Below are 12309 nucleotides of genomic sequence, written 5' to 3'. Positions count from 1 at the left end.
AAAATAAGGGAAAACTCGAGTTTACCATGACAAGTTGAAGTCAGAGTGGAAGCATCAAAGACTTTAACATCAAAATGAAAAAAAACAAAAACAACTTGCATTCTTCATTCCTGCTTTTCAAACTAACATCATCCTACTCTCAGTTCCTCTGTTTGGTTTCTCATTCTCTCGCTCTCTATTTCTGCAATGTGACTGACTGGGGTGGTTGGGTTGTCATGGTAACCAGATCCCAATATGTGGCCCGCATGCGGCAGCGGGAGCCAGAAAAAGAACAACCCACACTGGTCACTATGGCAACACACCTCCTCGGGGTCCTGAGTAGCTCATCCTTCCTGAGACACTGGTCCCTCTCTCTGATTGGACCCAGAGCCTTCCTCTGTGGTGCCTTTGTCGTCCTCCCTAACCTGCTCCGGTTATCAGCGCACACGTCCCGACTTTGCTCTCTTTACGGCTTCACCTCGCTCCTTTGTTTGTCTGCTTTGGTGTGCAATTGATTACCTGTGTGTGCGTGAGAGTCATCTCCCGGACCAGGAAGGCTGAGTTGCCCTCTTCATTGTGGCAAGTAACTGTAAAGTCTCCGTAGGTAGCGTTGCTGTCTGGGTTGGGCCAGTACTGGTGACATTTCACCTATAAACACAGACGAGGTATTCTGTTAATAACTAAGCATTTAACTCACTTCACAGGTCACAACCGTTAGCTTTATTCTCAGCTCAGGAGTCTGACTCTTCTACTTTTCAGTTAAACGTCTGCTGCTTGAGATCACATTCACAACAGAAATATAAAACATATAATTTATACAACAAGTAAAATCTCTAAAAAAAAAAAAGGCAATGATTCTCAAAATTCCTGTCACAGGATTCAAAATGCAGTTATGTAGATATTTTTGTCTGCAACTTAGCACAGCTTCTGGAGGCTACTGTGTTACGTAACGTTGGTTTAAGACTTACTTCATTCTAAAATTAACAAAAGAAATGAGTCGCAGAAAAGTTGGCAGTGCGTGCGGCTTTGCAGGTTTTCGTAAATAATGAAATATTTTGACATTAAAATGAAAGGATTAAGTGTCTCAACTAGACATGCATGACTCACACAGCATCAGAACTTGGGGCTTTTACAAACGGCAAGCAAAATTCAAAGCACCCTCCTTATGTTTGTTACATTTTACAGTCTATTTGTGTTCAGGTTTCGGAAAAGGATTATTTCTCGGAACGTGCTGCAGTGCATGTGCGCTTTCCAGTCCGTGTCCTTGAAGAGCACTTTTACGTACCCTCCCCCTCTCGACCTGTGTAGTCAGCATGACCACCATCGATGAGCCCTGCTCCCAGGTCATTTGCCAGAAGTCAGGGCAGGTGTTGGGCAGTGGGCCCTGGCACGCTATGTAGCGGTTTATCAGACTGGATGCTGGAATCTCCATCTACACAGAGAGGGGCAGAGAATGAGATGCAGAGGGATTAGATTTACCGATTAGACTCCACAGCTTTTTAATGTTGTTTTTTTTCATTTTAAGAGATGAGCTTTGTGCGTTTTCAGAAGTGCAGATCACGTAACACAAATGATACAACCACACGTGACTAAATATACAGAGAGTAGAACAATGTTGCCACTTGGTCCAGTTTCTTAGGATAAGGGGTTTCTCCATTTAAACGTATTTAATAACAATTCTTAGTAACAACCAGTAGATTAGTCATGTGTATAATGCTGCTTACAGAATAAATATCCTAACACTTATGCTTTGGCTACATTAAACACATAAGGTATGCAGACCGTTTGTGGTGCTACCCCTACAGCGCATGTATATAATGTAGGATTATAGCAAAAGAAGATGCGTTTCAATTTTGGGATTGTTGTATCTTCAGCCTCTAGTCTCAGCGCACTGCTGTGAAAGTTATGTAATTTGGGTTAGTTAACATCTACAGAATGCAGTAGACTATGTGAGGGATGAAGTCACTAAGTATCCGTCTTCTGTTGCTGGTAATCAAGAAGCCAAAAACACTGCTTGATAAAAGGTAGTCATTTCATATACAATGGTAGTTAGTTTTAATATACACACGTGGACAAAATTGTTGGTACCCCTCAGTTAAAGAAGGAAAAACCCACAATTCTCACTGAAATCACTTGAAACTCACAAAAGTAACAATAAATAAAATTGATTGAAAATTAAATAATCAAAATCAGCCATCGCTTTTGAATTGTTGATTAACATAATTATTTAAAAAAACAAACTAATGAAATAGGGCTGGACAAAAATGATGGTACCCATAACTTAATATTTTGTTGCACAACCTTTTGAGGCAATCACTGCAATTAAACGATTTCTGTATTTGTCAATGAGCGTTCTGCAGCTGTCAACAGGTATTTTGGCCCCACTGCCTCATGAGCAAACCGCTCAGTTGTCTCAGGTTTGATGGGTGTCTCTCCAAATGGCATGTTTCAGCTCCTTCCAACATATGTTCAATGGGATTCAGATCTGGGCTCATAGAAGGCCACTTTAGAATAGTCCAACGCTTTTCTCTCAGCCATTCTTGGGTGTTTTGGCTGTGTGTTTGAATCGTTGTCCTGTTGGAGACCCATGACCTGCGACTGAGACCAAGCTTTCTGAACACTAGGCAGCACATTTCTCTCCAGAATGCCTTGATAGTCTTCAGATTTCATCGTACCTTGCACACTTTCAAGACACCCTGTGCCAGATGCAGCAAAGCAGCCCCAAAACATTACTGAGCCTCCTCCATGTTCACCGTAGGGACAGTGTTCTTTTCTTCGTACGCTTGGTTTTTGAGTCTATGAACATAGAGTTGATGTGCCTTACCAAAAAAGCTCCAGTTTGGTCTCATCTGTCCAAAGGACATTCTCCCAGAAGCTTTGTGGCTTGTCACATGCATTTTTGCAAATTCCAGTCTGGCTTTTTATGAGTTTTTATTCAGCAGTGGTGTCCTCCTTGGTCGTCTCCCATGAAGTCCTACTTTGGCTCAAACAACGACGAATGGTGCGATCTGACACTGATGTACCTTGGGCCTTGGAGTTCACCTTTAATTTCTTTGGAGGTTGCTCTGGGCTCTTTGGATACAATTCCAACGATCCGTCTCTTCAATTTGTCATCAATTTTCCTCTTGCGGCCACGTCCAGGGAGGTTTGGCTACTGTCCCGTGGGTCTTGAACTTCTGAATAATATGAGCCACTGTTGTCACAGGAACTTCAAACTGTTTAGAGATGGTCTTATAGCCTTTACCTTTAAGATGTTTGTCTATAATTTTTTTTCGGATGTCCATGGGACAATTCTCTCCTTCGCTTTCTGTTGTCCATGTTCAGTGTGGTACACACCTTTTCACCAAACAGCAGGGTGACTACTGCTCCTCCCTTTAAATAGGCAGACTGACTGATTATGAGTTTGGAAACACCTGTGATGTCAATTAAATGACACACCTGAGTTAATCATGTCACTCTGGTCAAATAGTTTTCAATCTTTTATAGAGGTACCATCATTTTTGTCCAGGCCCGTTTCATTAGTTTGTTTTTTTAAATAATTATGTTAATCAACAATTCAAAAGTAATGGCTGTTTTTGATTATTTAATTTCCAATAAATTTTTATTTATTGTTACTTTTGTGAGTTTCAAGTGATTTCAGTAAGAATTGTGGTTTTTCCTTCTTTTAACTGAGGGGTACCAACAATTTTGTCCACGTGTGTATCTACTTAACGACCCATTTCTGTCAAAAAGGGCTGCACACACCTCAGTTAAAAAGTAGAAATAGAAGACTGGTCTATTCTTATTTGTGCAGAGTGGATCTGCAGCACATAAGCTCCACATGTGTCCTATCTAATGCCTGCTGTAGCTAGTTCCATATGATTGTAGTAGAAGTGTGGTGTTGCAGCAGCCACTCTGCAAACGGTCCACAAATGTTACATGTTTAATGTGGTCACAGTGTTGCAGAGTAACAGAAACTAAATGAGAGTCGCAGCTGAACATCTTATTTTTTACTGTCCCTGGTCACTGTCAGATTGAGAACAGACAGCAGAACATATTCTGTCTAATAAGTAATGACAGAGATGAGAAAATGTACTAGTGTAAAGGGCTGACTAGACTGAGAAGTGGGGCCAGTGTCCTTGGTGCTCCCAAGACTATTAATTAAACCACAGAGTAAACAATGATAAATTATGTTTGAAAAATCTATCCTTGATCCAGTTTGTCAGAAAACTGAGCACACTTCCGTAACTGCTCTTTTTCACTGTGCTGCTCTATTTGTGAAGGTTTTTACACATTCAATACAACAATTAGACGGCAAAACACCCTATGGCTGACAACCAAAAAAAGCATGACTTAAACATACAAGAAAACAGCCAGTCATGTTGCACATGTTTGAAATGGGATTACACAAAAAGACTAAACAAAAATAGAAAGCGTCTCTCCAAAAAGCGCATTTTCTTATCATACACACAAGCTGCAGCTAGCTTGACAAGACAATTATCTGGCTGACTCAAAAACATGCACAACACTTAACTCACAATGTCACCCACAACACAAAGCTGATGCGGTTCATTTATTCACCAGTACAGCCGCATAGTGTATTCAACATGTGTTTTGATGGTTAGCAGAGCAGACCACCTACCATGCTTCGAACAGGCAAAATGCAGAGACGCTGATGAAAAGATGAAAGGGAAAAAATGAGGATGAACAAACTCACGTTGATGTAATTTGCATTGATGTAGTCATCTGTGCTTTTCAGAATGACCCGTGTGGCATCATCTGTCGGGGAGAGAAAGAGGGTAAGATTTACGCGTGGGAAAAAATAGCAAAGGGGACAAAAAAGGAAAACGGGTGGAGAAGAGCGAAAGAGAGGGGAACAAAAGGTTAATGTCAGCACACGCCAACAGAAATAGTCGGCCGTGTGCAGTCACGTAACATGGAGAGATGTCTCTGTAGCGATTTTTGGAAACGTTCTGAGGTAATTTGGCACACAGCATGGTCATCCCCGGCCTCTTCCTGTACAGTTGCTGTAGATGGAGGAACACAAAGATCAAAGTTGTGGAAGATCAATAAAAGCAGGCTATTTTTTTTTTTTTTTTGCCAAACTTGGTGTATGTAAATATGTACAGGCTTCAGCATGCATTCATATATCTGAGTGTTTGTTTTTGACATTCCTCCTCACAATCAATAGCACAACACAGCACTGTTAAGAGATGATGATACAACATTGGACGTTTTAGGAGTATGGAGAAGGAAAGAAGTTAGAGACAGTTCTTCAAACAAAGTAAGCCTATTCAGTGTTGCCTTGTGGCTGACTGCTTTGGGGTTGGGAGATGGGCATGGCAGCCAACACATGATTTAGCTTGACTTTTAAATACTTGGGGTTGACATCTGTCTATCTGCGGTTTTCTGATGGATTAACACATGTTGGTCAAGCTTTTATTGCACTCACTGTGACAAGTGGATATTGAAACTGGTATAAAATGAGCCATGGGGCCAAACTTTTAAAGCCCCTAATGTTATCAGTTCTGCCCTCAGTACTGGAGAAATTAGGTAAATAGATTTCCCATTATTATTGCTACATTATCATTATTTTGCACATTAATTAAATAAAAACACCATAAAACAATAGCAGTTATTGAGTGGAAGTGTTAGTTTTCCAAATAAACAGATATTTGGTGTTATTTTTGGAATAACATTCTTTTGGGGAGGTCTTGCACGACGCAATAACTGTGGAGAAGCACTGCTATTAATCCAAAACGACTGACTCATACCTGAAATCACACTTGGATGCATGTATCTCTATGTGAGCATATGTGTCTAGATTCTGTTTATGCTGATTTTTTTCTGTCTTTATACTCACATCAAACTGTGCCAATATGGCTCCACTGCTCAGGCCTTCCTTCAGTGTGACCATAGAGTCCCTCAAAGCATGCTGGGTCTAGCTCCGGGCAGGGTCCTGAGGGACTTCTCTGGGATGTACTGAAAATCTGGCTCTGAGTCCACCTTCTCCTCCACCACATCATAGATGGCTGAATGGATCAACAAAACAGTTCATATGTATGTGGCTGTTTATGTTTCTAATTCATGAGGTTGGTACCTTACTGTGCTAAGCGCTGGGAGGTGACATATGTTGTCAATCTGGCTATATAAATAAAATTGAATTGAAATTGAACTGAATTATGAAGGCTGAGCCTCAGGTATGTTAATTAATCGCACATGTAAAAGAAATAAAGGCATGCTCAAGTAATCAAAATCAAAATCTGCGCACTGCTCAGAGGTCATACACAGTTCATCTCTGGGCAAATACTTGTTCACATATATTTCAACAGCAAAATCTGATGATGAGAATTAACGGCCGTTCAATACATTGATGCAATCTTATATCTGCTTTGATGTATGAGAGGATGAATGTTCAAATCCCTCTTTGACCCAGTACAATACCAAGAATTTATGTTTCATCATCTTTAAAAGCGTCTCTCCCGCTTCGCTTATGCTGATAAAGGAAGCTTTGGCATGTTTCCTAAATGTGAATCCATATAGCTGAGATGCACAGAAACCTAAATGTACAAGAATCTCCTTTGCAATTACAAAAATGAGACTGAGCAGTCCAGAAGCAGAATCAGAGCTTGTAACCACCATGTGTAGCTGTTAATTTTCAGGAGTGGGCTACACCAGCTGTTCATACGATACACTTAACCAGATAACACTTGCAACAAATGTTACAGTCACTAAATTACAGCCAGCTGCACGACACATACCAGTTCTTTCGTAAAAATTCACCATTTACAACCAGTAACTGCCAGATGTAACAGTAATGTAGCATGCTGGACCATCTGGCTTGGTAATATATAAACCTAACATATGATAAGGCTCATATTGTGATGATCTGGCCATGTGAACGACTCACCATTGGGTCTGACCAATAGGATGAGCTCCCGAGTGGCTCTCACAGCTGGCCTTGATGAACATGACGACCTGGTCATGGTATGGTCTGAGATGTCCCGCCCATAATTAACACCACCTGGTCGCCTCATTAAGGCGAGGCACACACAGGTCAGCCTAAAGAGACGGAGAGAAAAGCAAACAGAAGAATGAAACCACTGGACGTGAGACAGAAGTTTTTGTGTTATTTTCATAAAGTGCAGTTCGAATAAAGCATTTACAGCTTGAAAGAAAACATCCGCAGAAATAAAAATGCCATAGCTAAGCTGGTTCAAAGTGGCTTCTTAACCACTGACTACCAACCCTTGGTAACCTTTGGGAGACTGAGGTTACTGAAGTAACAAATCAGAAGTGTGAGCGAAGGGGACGTGTTCTAGAGTAGTTTGCAGCTTTGCATATGAGGTGGTGTTGACTTACTGATGTCCCGGAGCGACTCTTGATACAATGATAGGCATCTTTGGTCAGCTCCACCCTAGACACATCAGACACATGTTTACACTACAATGTTTGTTATTTGATTATGGGTACAGTTATAATTATAACACAGATGATGCACAGGCACCAAAGGCTTTGACCAGGTGCCTCACCTTGACATTGAAGCCAAAACGTCCGTGTTCATCAGGTCTCATCTTGATAAGGACCAGATTATCATGAGGGACGACTCCATTCAACTGAAAGAACACAGTCAACACAGAAAGTCAGTTTACTCCTATTCTCTTATACCATCCATCTCCTGTATGCTGTAAACTTAACAGCTGGTCAACAAAAGGTATACACATTTACCTGTGTAATATTCAGGTTAAATTTGGTTTGAGTGAAATGTTAACTAACATCTACAATACAATACAATCAAGATCAAGAGCATCACTAATTTATTTCTGGCCACTAGGAGCAGAAAAAACATCAAAACAAGCAGGTGCCAATCCACCACACAAGACTAGTTTCTGGAAATAAACAACTGGTCGATTTCACATCTAGCAGAAATGAACTAATTTATTCATTTTGTGTTTTGGACAATGTAGAACCAGCCTTACTAATTTCAGCTCTATAAATAAACCAGTAATACGCTTTAGAGCCAAAACAATGCACTAAAAGAGGCTAATCAGCTTTAAGAGCTGAAGACAGTAAACAAAGTGCCTTGTCAACGTAACGTCAAGCTTCTCAAAGAAAAATTCCTGAGAGAAGTATGTAATATGGTAAATGTTGCCATGGTAACACTCCTCAAGCTCGGACAAGTCTAATCTTTATTATAACCCAATTGTAGAAACTGAACATTGTGGCTATTCAAATGTTTAGCTAAAAGGCAGAACCAAAGAGAAACCATTTTGTTGGTAACGTCAACAAATAACTTCTTTTTTATAAGAAGCTGAAAATAAAGGCTCTTTCAGTTTTCTTTTGCATTCACGGCAAACTTCACAGTCAGTTTGTCATTGGCCAGTTTTGATCGGTTGCCAAGCTCCAAAAAGCAGGCCAAAGGGCAGACAGAGAGGTGACTTTGCAAAACTACTGAAAACATTTTAAATGTTAATTAAAAATTAAGCAGCTAGTGCAGTTTTTAAATGTGCCAGTCTCAAGGTGTTCACAAGTGACATTAAAATTTGACCTTATTTACTCGTTTGTCTTCGCTTTCCTTGTAAAAACATCCTCAAAATGTAGTCAGCAACATCTAAAAAGCTCTAAGTAAAAATTTAACAACCTTGGGCTCTACAGATGAGAGCTAGTTGGAAGAATCGTTGAACTCAAAAAGCCTATTTGACTGTAATATGAGGCTGGAGTGACACTAGAAAATCTCCAGGAAAATTGACATTTTCATTCTCATGTAATCAGAACTGTAAATTAGAAAGAAAATAACAGCCTTATAACAATGAGTCAGTGACACTGATGTTATTGAATCTGTTTTAAAATTCTAAACTGTGACTCTCTCAAATTGATGCAACAGGAATGAATCACAACAAATATTACATCCATTCTAATCATAGCTGTACGAGGCAGAGTGAATATGTCATGCTTGGCAACATTCAAGAAGTGGCACTGGCTGCATTTTTATAACAGATACAGTCTGCAAGGACCACCAGGATGGAGGAGGTAAAGATGCTTCATGCAACTGGGCACTCTAAAAACTTTGTGAATCCAACATAATGAGGATTTGTGCTGTCATACTGACCGTGGTCTTGTCAGCGTTGACGGGAACATCATACATCTCGTTGAGGTGGTGTCCAGGAGGCTCTGCTGGGAGTGGGCCTGAATGATCTGGCTCAGTGTCTTTCCTGCTCAGCTGCTTGGGGGCAGAGCTGGAGGCTGGCCATCTACCCCATCTGGAGACCTGGGGGAGGGAAACAGAGAGAGAGAAAGACAGTCAGACACAAGTAGAAATAAAGAAAGCGAAGAAAGTGGCGGAGAAAAGTATGTCACTCAGATAAGTAATCAGACAGGCAAAAACATTCTCTAGATGTGCCGATATGTTTCGTGTGATCGTTGTCTGCATGATGATACTTGCACTTGCTGTAGAACAAACCATGGCACATTCTAAATAATTACAAAATCTTTTTACAATCTCCAAACTTGCAGTTTTTTTTAGCTGGTACTGCTCTAAGAAGCGTGTTTATAGAGGGCTGGTAACTAAAGGCACAAGCATACAGGTACCATAAATACACAACTAATGGTCTCGCTAAAGGTCTTTCTATTTGTTTGAGAGGTGGACTGAAAGAAAAAAAGACAAAAGGAGAAAAAAAAACAGGTAGAGGGGGAACCAGAGAGAAAGAGATTGCAAGAGACAGAGAGGCTTAATAGCCCTGTGTTAGTCACAATGCATTAACCTCATAAAAGGCTGCAAGAGAGAGGAAAACACTCCCCCACCCCCGCAACCCCAACCCCACCCCCCTCCATCGTGTAGACAATAAAAGCAGACTGTGCGTACGGTGAAACAACAACGTCATCAGGTAAGGCTTTCAGCAGCTTCATGGCTCACTCTCTGGTGGGTAAAAGCCAGGCATTTCACTCTTATGTCTGTGTGCGTGTGTGAGATCGTGCTCAGGCACTCCTTAAGGATGGGAGCACCAGTCAAGAGCATTATCTTTGTTTTGGCTGCTGCTACTGGTGTCACTTTATGTCTTAAACACACACACGCAAACTAACATTTATTATGGGTCAAAACCAGGTCAGGCTTTGAGAAGGAGGGCAGAGCACAGCAGGCCTGAGCCGAGACTGCACATCCTCCTACATCACTGCATTTCCTCAGCACTACACAGACAAGTGAAATGGATACACAAACACGTTCACATGAAACCACAACTTAGATGACCCTGGACCAGGAGGATTAAACATGGTCAACACCAATTACAATGAAGCAATTGAAATAATTCAGTGTATCAAATCCTAATTGTCTTTTGCTTGAGAAATCTGTAAAAGCATGACAAGATAGAACTAAATCTGCGCAGTTACGGAAAAATCACATGAGGGTTCACGAGACGTGTAAACCAAGTTGCTGTAAAGTAACAAGTTGCATTCAAAACGACCAAAAGACAAATTCAAAAACTCTTTCAGTGCACACCCAGTTTTAAAGTAAATTATTTTCCCGTCTTTGCTTTGAATCTGTGAAGAAATGGGCCTGATTACAGCATGCAAAGTCATTTACCATAGCATAACCATGCAGTTGCATGAAACTCTGTGTTACAATGTACTGTATAATCACACCTTTTGTGTGCCGACACTGTCAAGGAAACAAAGTCACTGCATTTTAAAGACCACCACTGTAATTCACTGTGGCTAGCTAAACAGATAGTTTTCACTTTATGCAACTAAAAACAGAACATTACAGAGAAGTGTTTCCAAGAGTTACAGGTTTGTTGTATCGAGTACATGTGGAACTGACACAAAGCACAACAACTGTCCTGCAAGAGTGAAAGCAGATTTTAATTTAATTACATTTAACTGGGCGAAAATATTTCAGGAACATTGTGGAAATCTAGATTATAGGACTGAACAAGGTGATCAACCCTGAAACTTTGGAACTCGGTTGAGTGGCATCAGTGGAGATTGCAAATATATAGTTGATGTGTTTAGATGTCGTCAAGATCAGAAATGTGTGACTCAGAATTTAATTGATTTGATGCTAAGAGGTAGTTATTTAGGAATGTTCGTTTCCAGCAACCAAAGTGTAATCTGGATTGGAACCAGATCTTTTAAGTAGACATCAAAACTGGGTTGATGAAGTAATTTCTAAAACCACTGACGCTAAGAGAGATGATTAAAAATATGAATTTGTTTCTTTTGACAATAATCTACTTTTACAATTTGAAACCAGTGGAATATTTTCTCTGAAGAACAAAAGTAATATCCAAGATTAGGTAGTCCAGGACTGAACTGATTTGAGGAATTTCTTTTCTAGGCTTCAGGTTTTTCATGGCAGCAAATAAAGGAAACTTCAGAAAGTAATCTTACTGATAGTCCAAAAAAAAAAAAAAAGATTTAGACATGAATGTTGTGAAATTGGGATTTTGATACTGATAAAAAAATGTATTCATTTTCACCAAGCCTCCTCTCCGTGAAACAAAGAGCACTGCCAAATGAACCCTATCTCCCCATCATGTGAGCAGCTCTGATTAGTCTGAATCATTTTAGCGTTATGGCAAATGTGTGCTACAAGTCAAACACTGGGGGACATGGTGGGACAGTGGTTAGAACTCACAGCAGGAAGGTTTTATGTTCAAATCTACTGGTCAACTGGAGTCTTTCTGTGTGGAGTTTGTTCTCCCTGGGCCCGTGAGGGTTTTCTCTGGCATCCTCCCACAGTCCAAATACATGCATGGCAGGTTAAATGGCGACTCTAACTTGGCCGCAGTAGTGGGTGTGAGCATCCTTCTGTCTTTCTGTCTGTCTGTCTGTTTATCTCTGTGATGGACTGGCAACCAGTCCAGCTGTCTCTTGTGCAATGTCAGCAGGGATAGGCTCAGCAACCCACTCTAATGACCCGCTATAGCAAATGAATGGAAGCTAAAAGGTTTTCTGAGATCAGCTACACAACAGTAGCATACATACATGAGCAGAATAAGTGACCTTGATTCTTTCAGGTATAAATCAAGCAGAAACATTTTCATGTTCCTGTTGTGGATCGGTGATATGTCCAATATTCCTATCAAAACAACTGTCAGAGAAAAGGTGAATAAAGCTCATAATTATCCACACACACATTTTAAGAATTTTGAAATTATCATTAATAAAATTGTATTATTTAACAAAAACCTTTTAGGAATTAGCCTAAAACACAATATCTTAATAACGTAATGGGCAAAAAACATGAAGCCAATAAAACCACATGCATGGATAGTGTGAGTGTTGTCTAAGGAGGAGAGAGCAGGTGATTATGTCATCTTTTGGCTCTGAAACAGAGAGATGAGCCACCAACTT

At 40.4% G+C, this 12309-nt stretch overlaps 1 protein-coding gene across 1 annotated transcript in view; it reads right to left on the bottom strand.

Annotated features, from left to right (window-relative positions):
* Positions 1-12309, bottom strand: part of ptpn4a (protein tyrosine phosphatase non-receptor type 4a) — a 75204-nt gene that overhangs the window by 5972 nt on the left and 56923 nt on the right. Inside the window, 13 exon segments of the mRNA XM_051958634.1 lie at positions 499-627; positions 1265-1411; positions 4676-4737; positions 4895-4985; positions 5822-5925; positions 5928-5990; positions 6869-6894; positions 6896-7020; positions 7317-7363; positions 7366-7375; positions 7491-7574; positions 9068-9117; positions 9120-9226. Of these exon segments, the coding sequence (XP_051814594.1) occupies positions 499-627; positions 1265-1411; positions 4676-4737; positions 4895-4985; positions 5822-5925; positions 5928-5990; positions 6869-6894; positions 6896-7020; positions 7317-7363; positions 7366-7375; positions 7491-7574; positions 9068-9117; positions 9120-9226 (1045 nt within the window).

This window comes from Acanthochromis polyacanthus, chromosome 14 (assembly GCF_021347895.1).
Source record: "Acanthochromis polyacanthus isolate Apoly-LR-REF ecotype Palm Island chromosome 14, KAUST_Apoly_ChrSc, whole genome shotgun sequence".
Lineage (NCBI taxonomy): Eukaryota > Metazoa > Chordata > Actinopteri > Pomacentridae > Acanthochromis > Acanthochromis polyacanthus.
The sequence above is the reverse complement of the archived record's forward strand: the minus strand, read 5'-3'. Positions and strand labels throughout refer to the sequence as shown.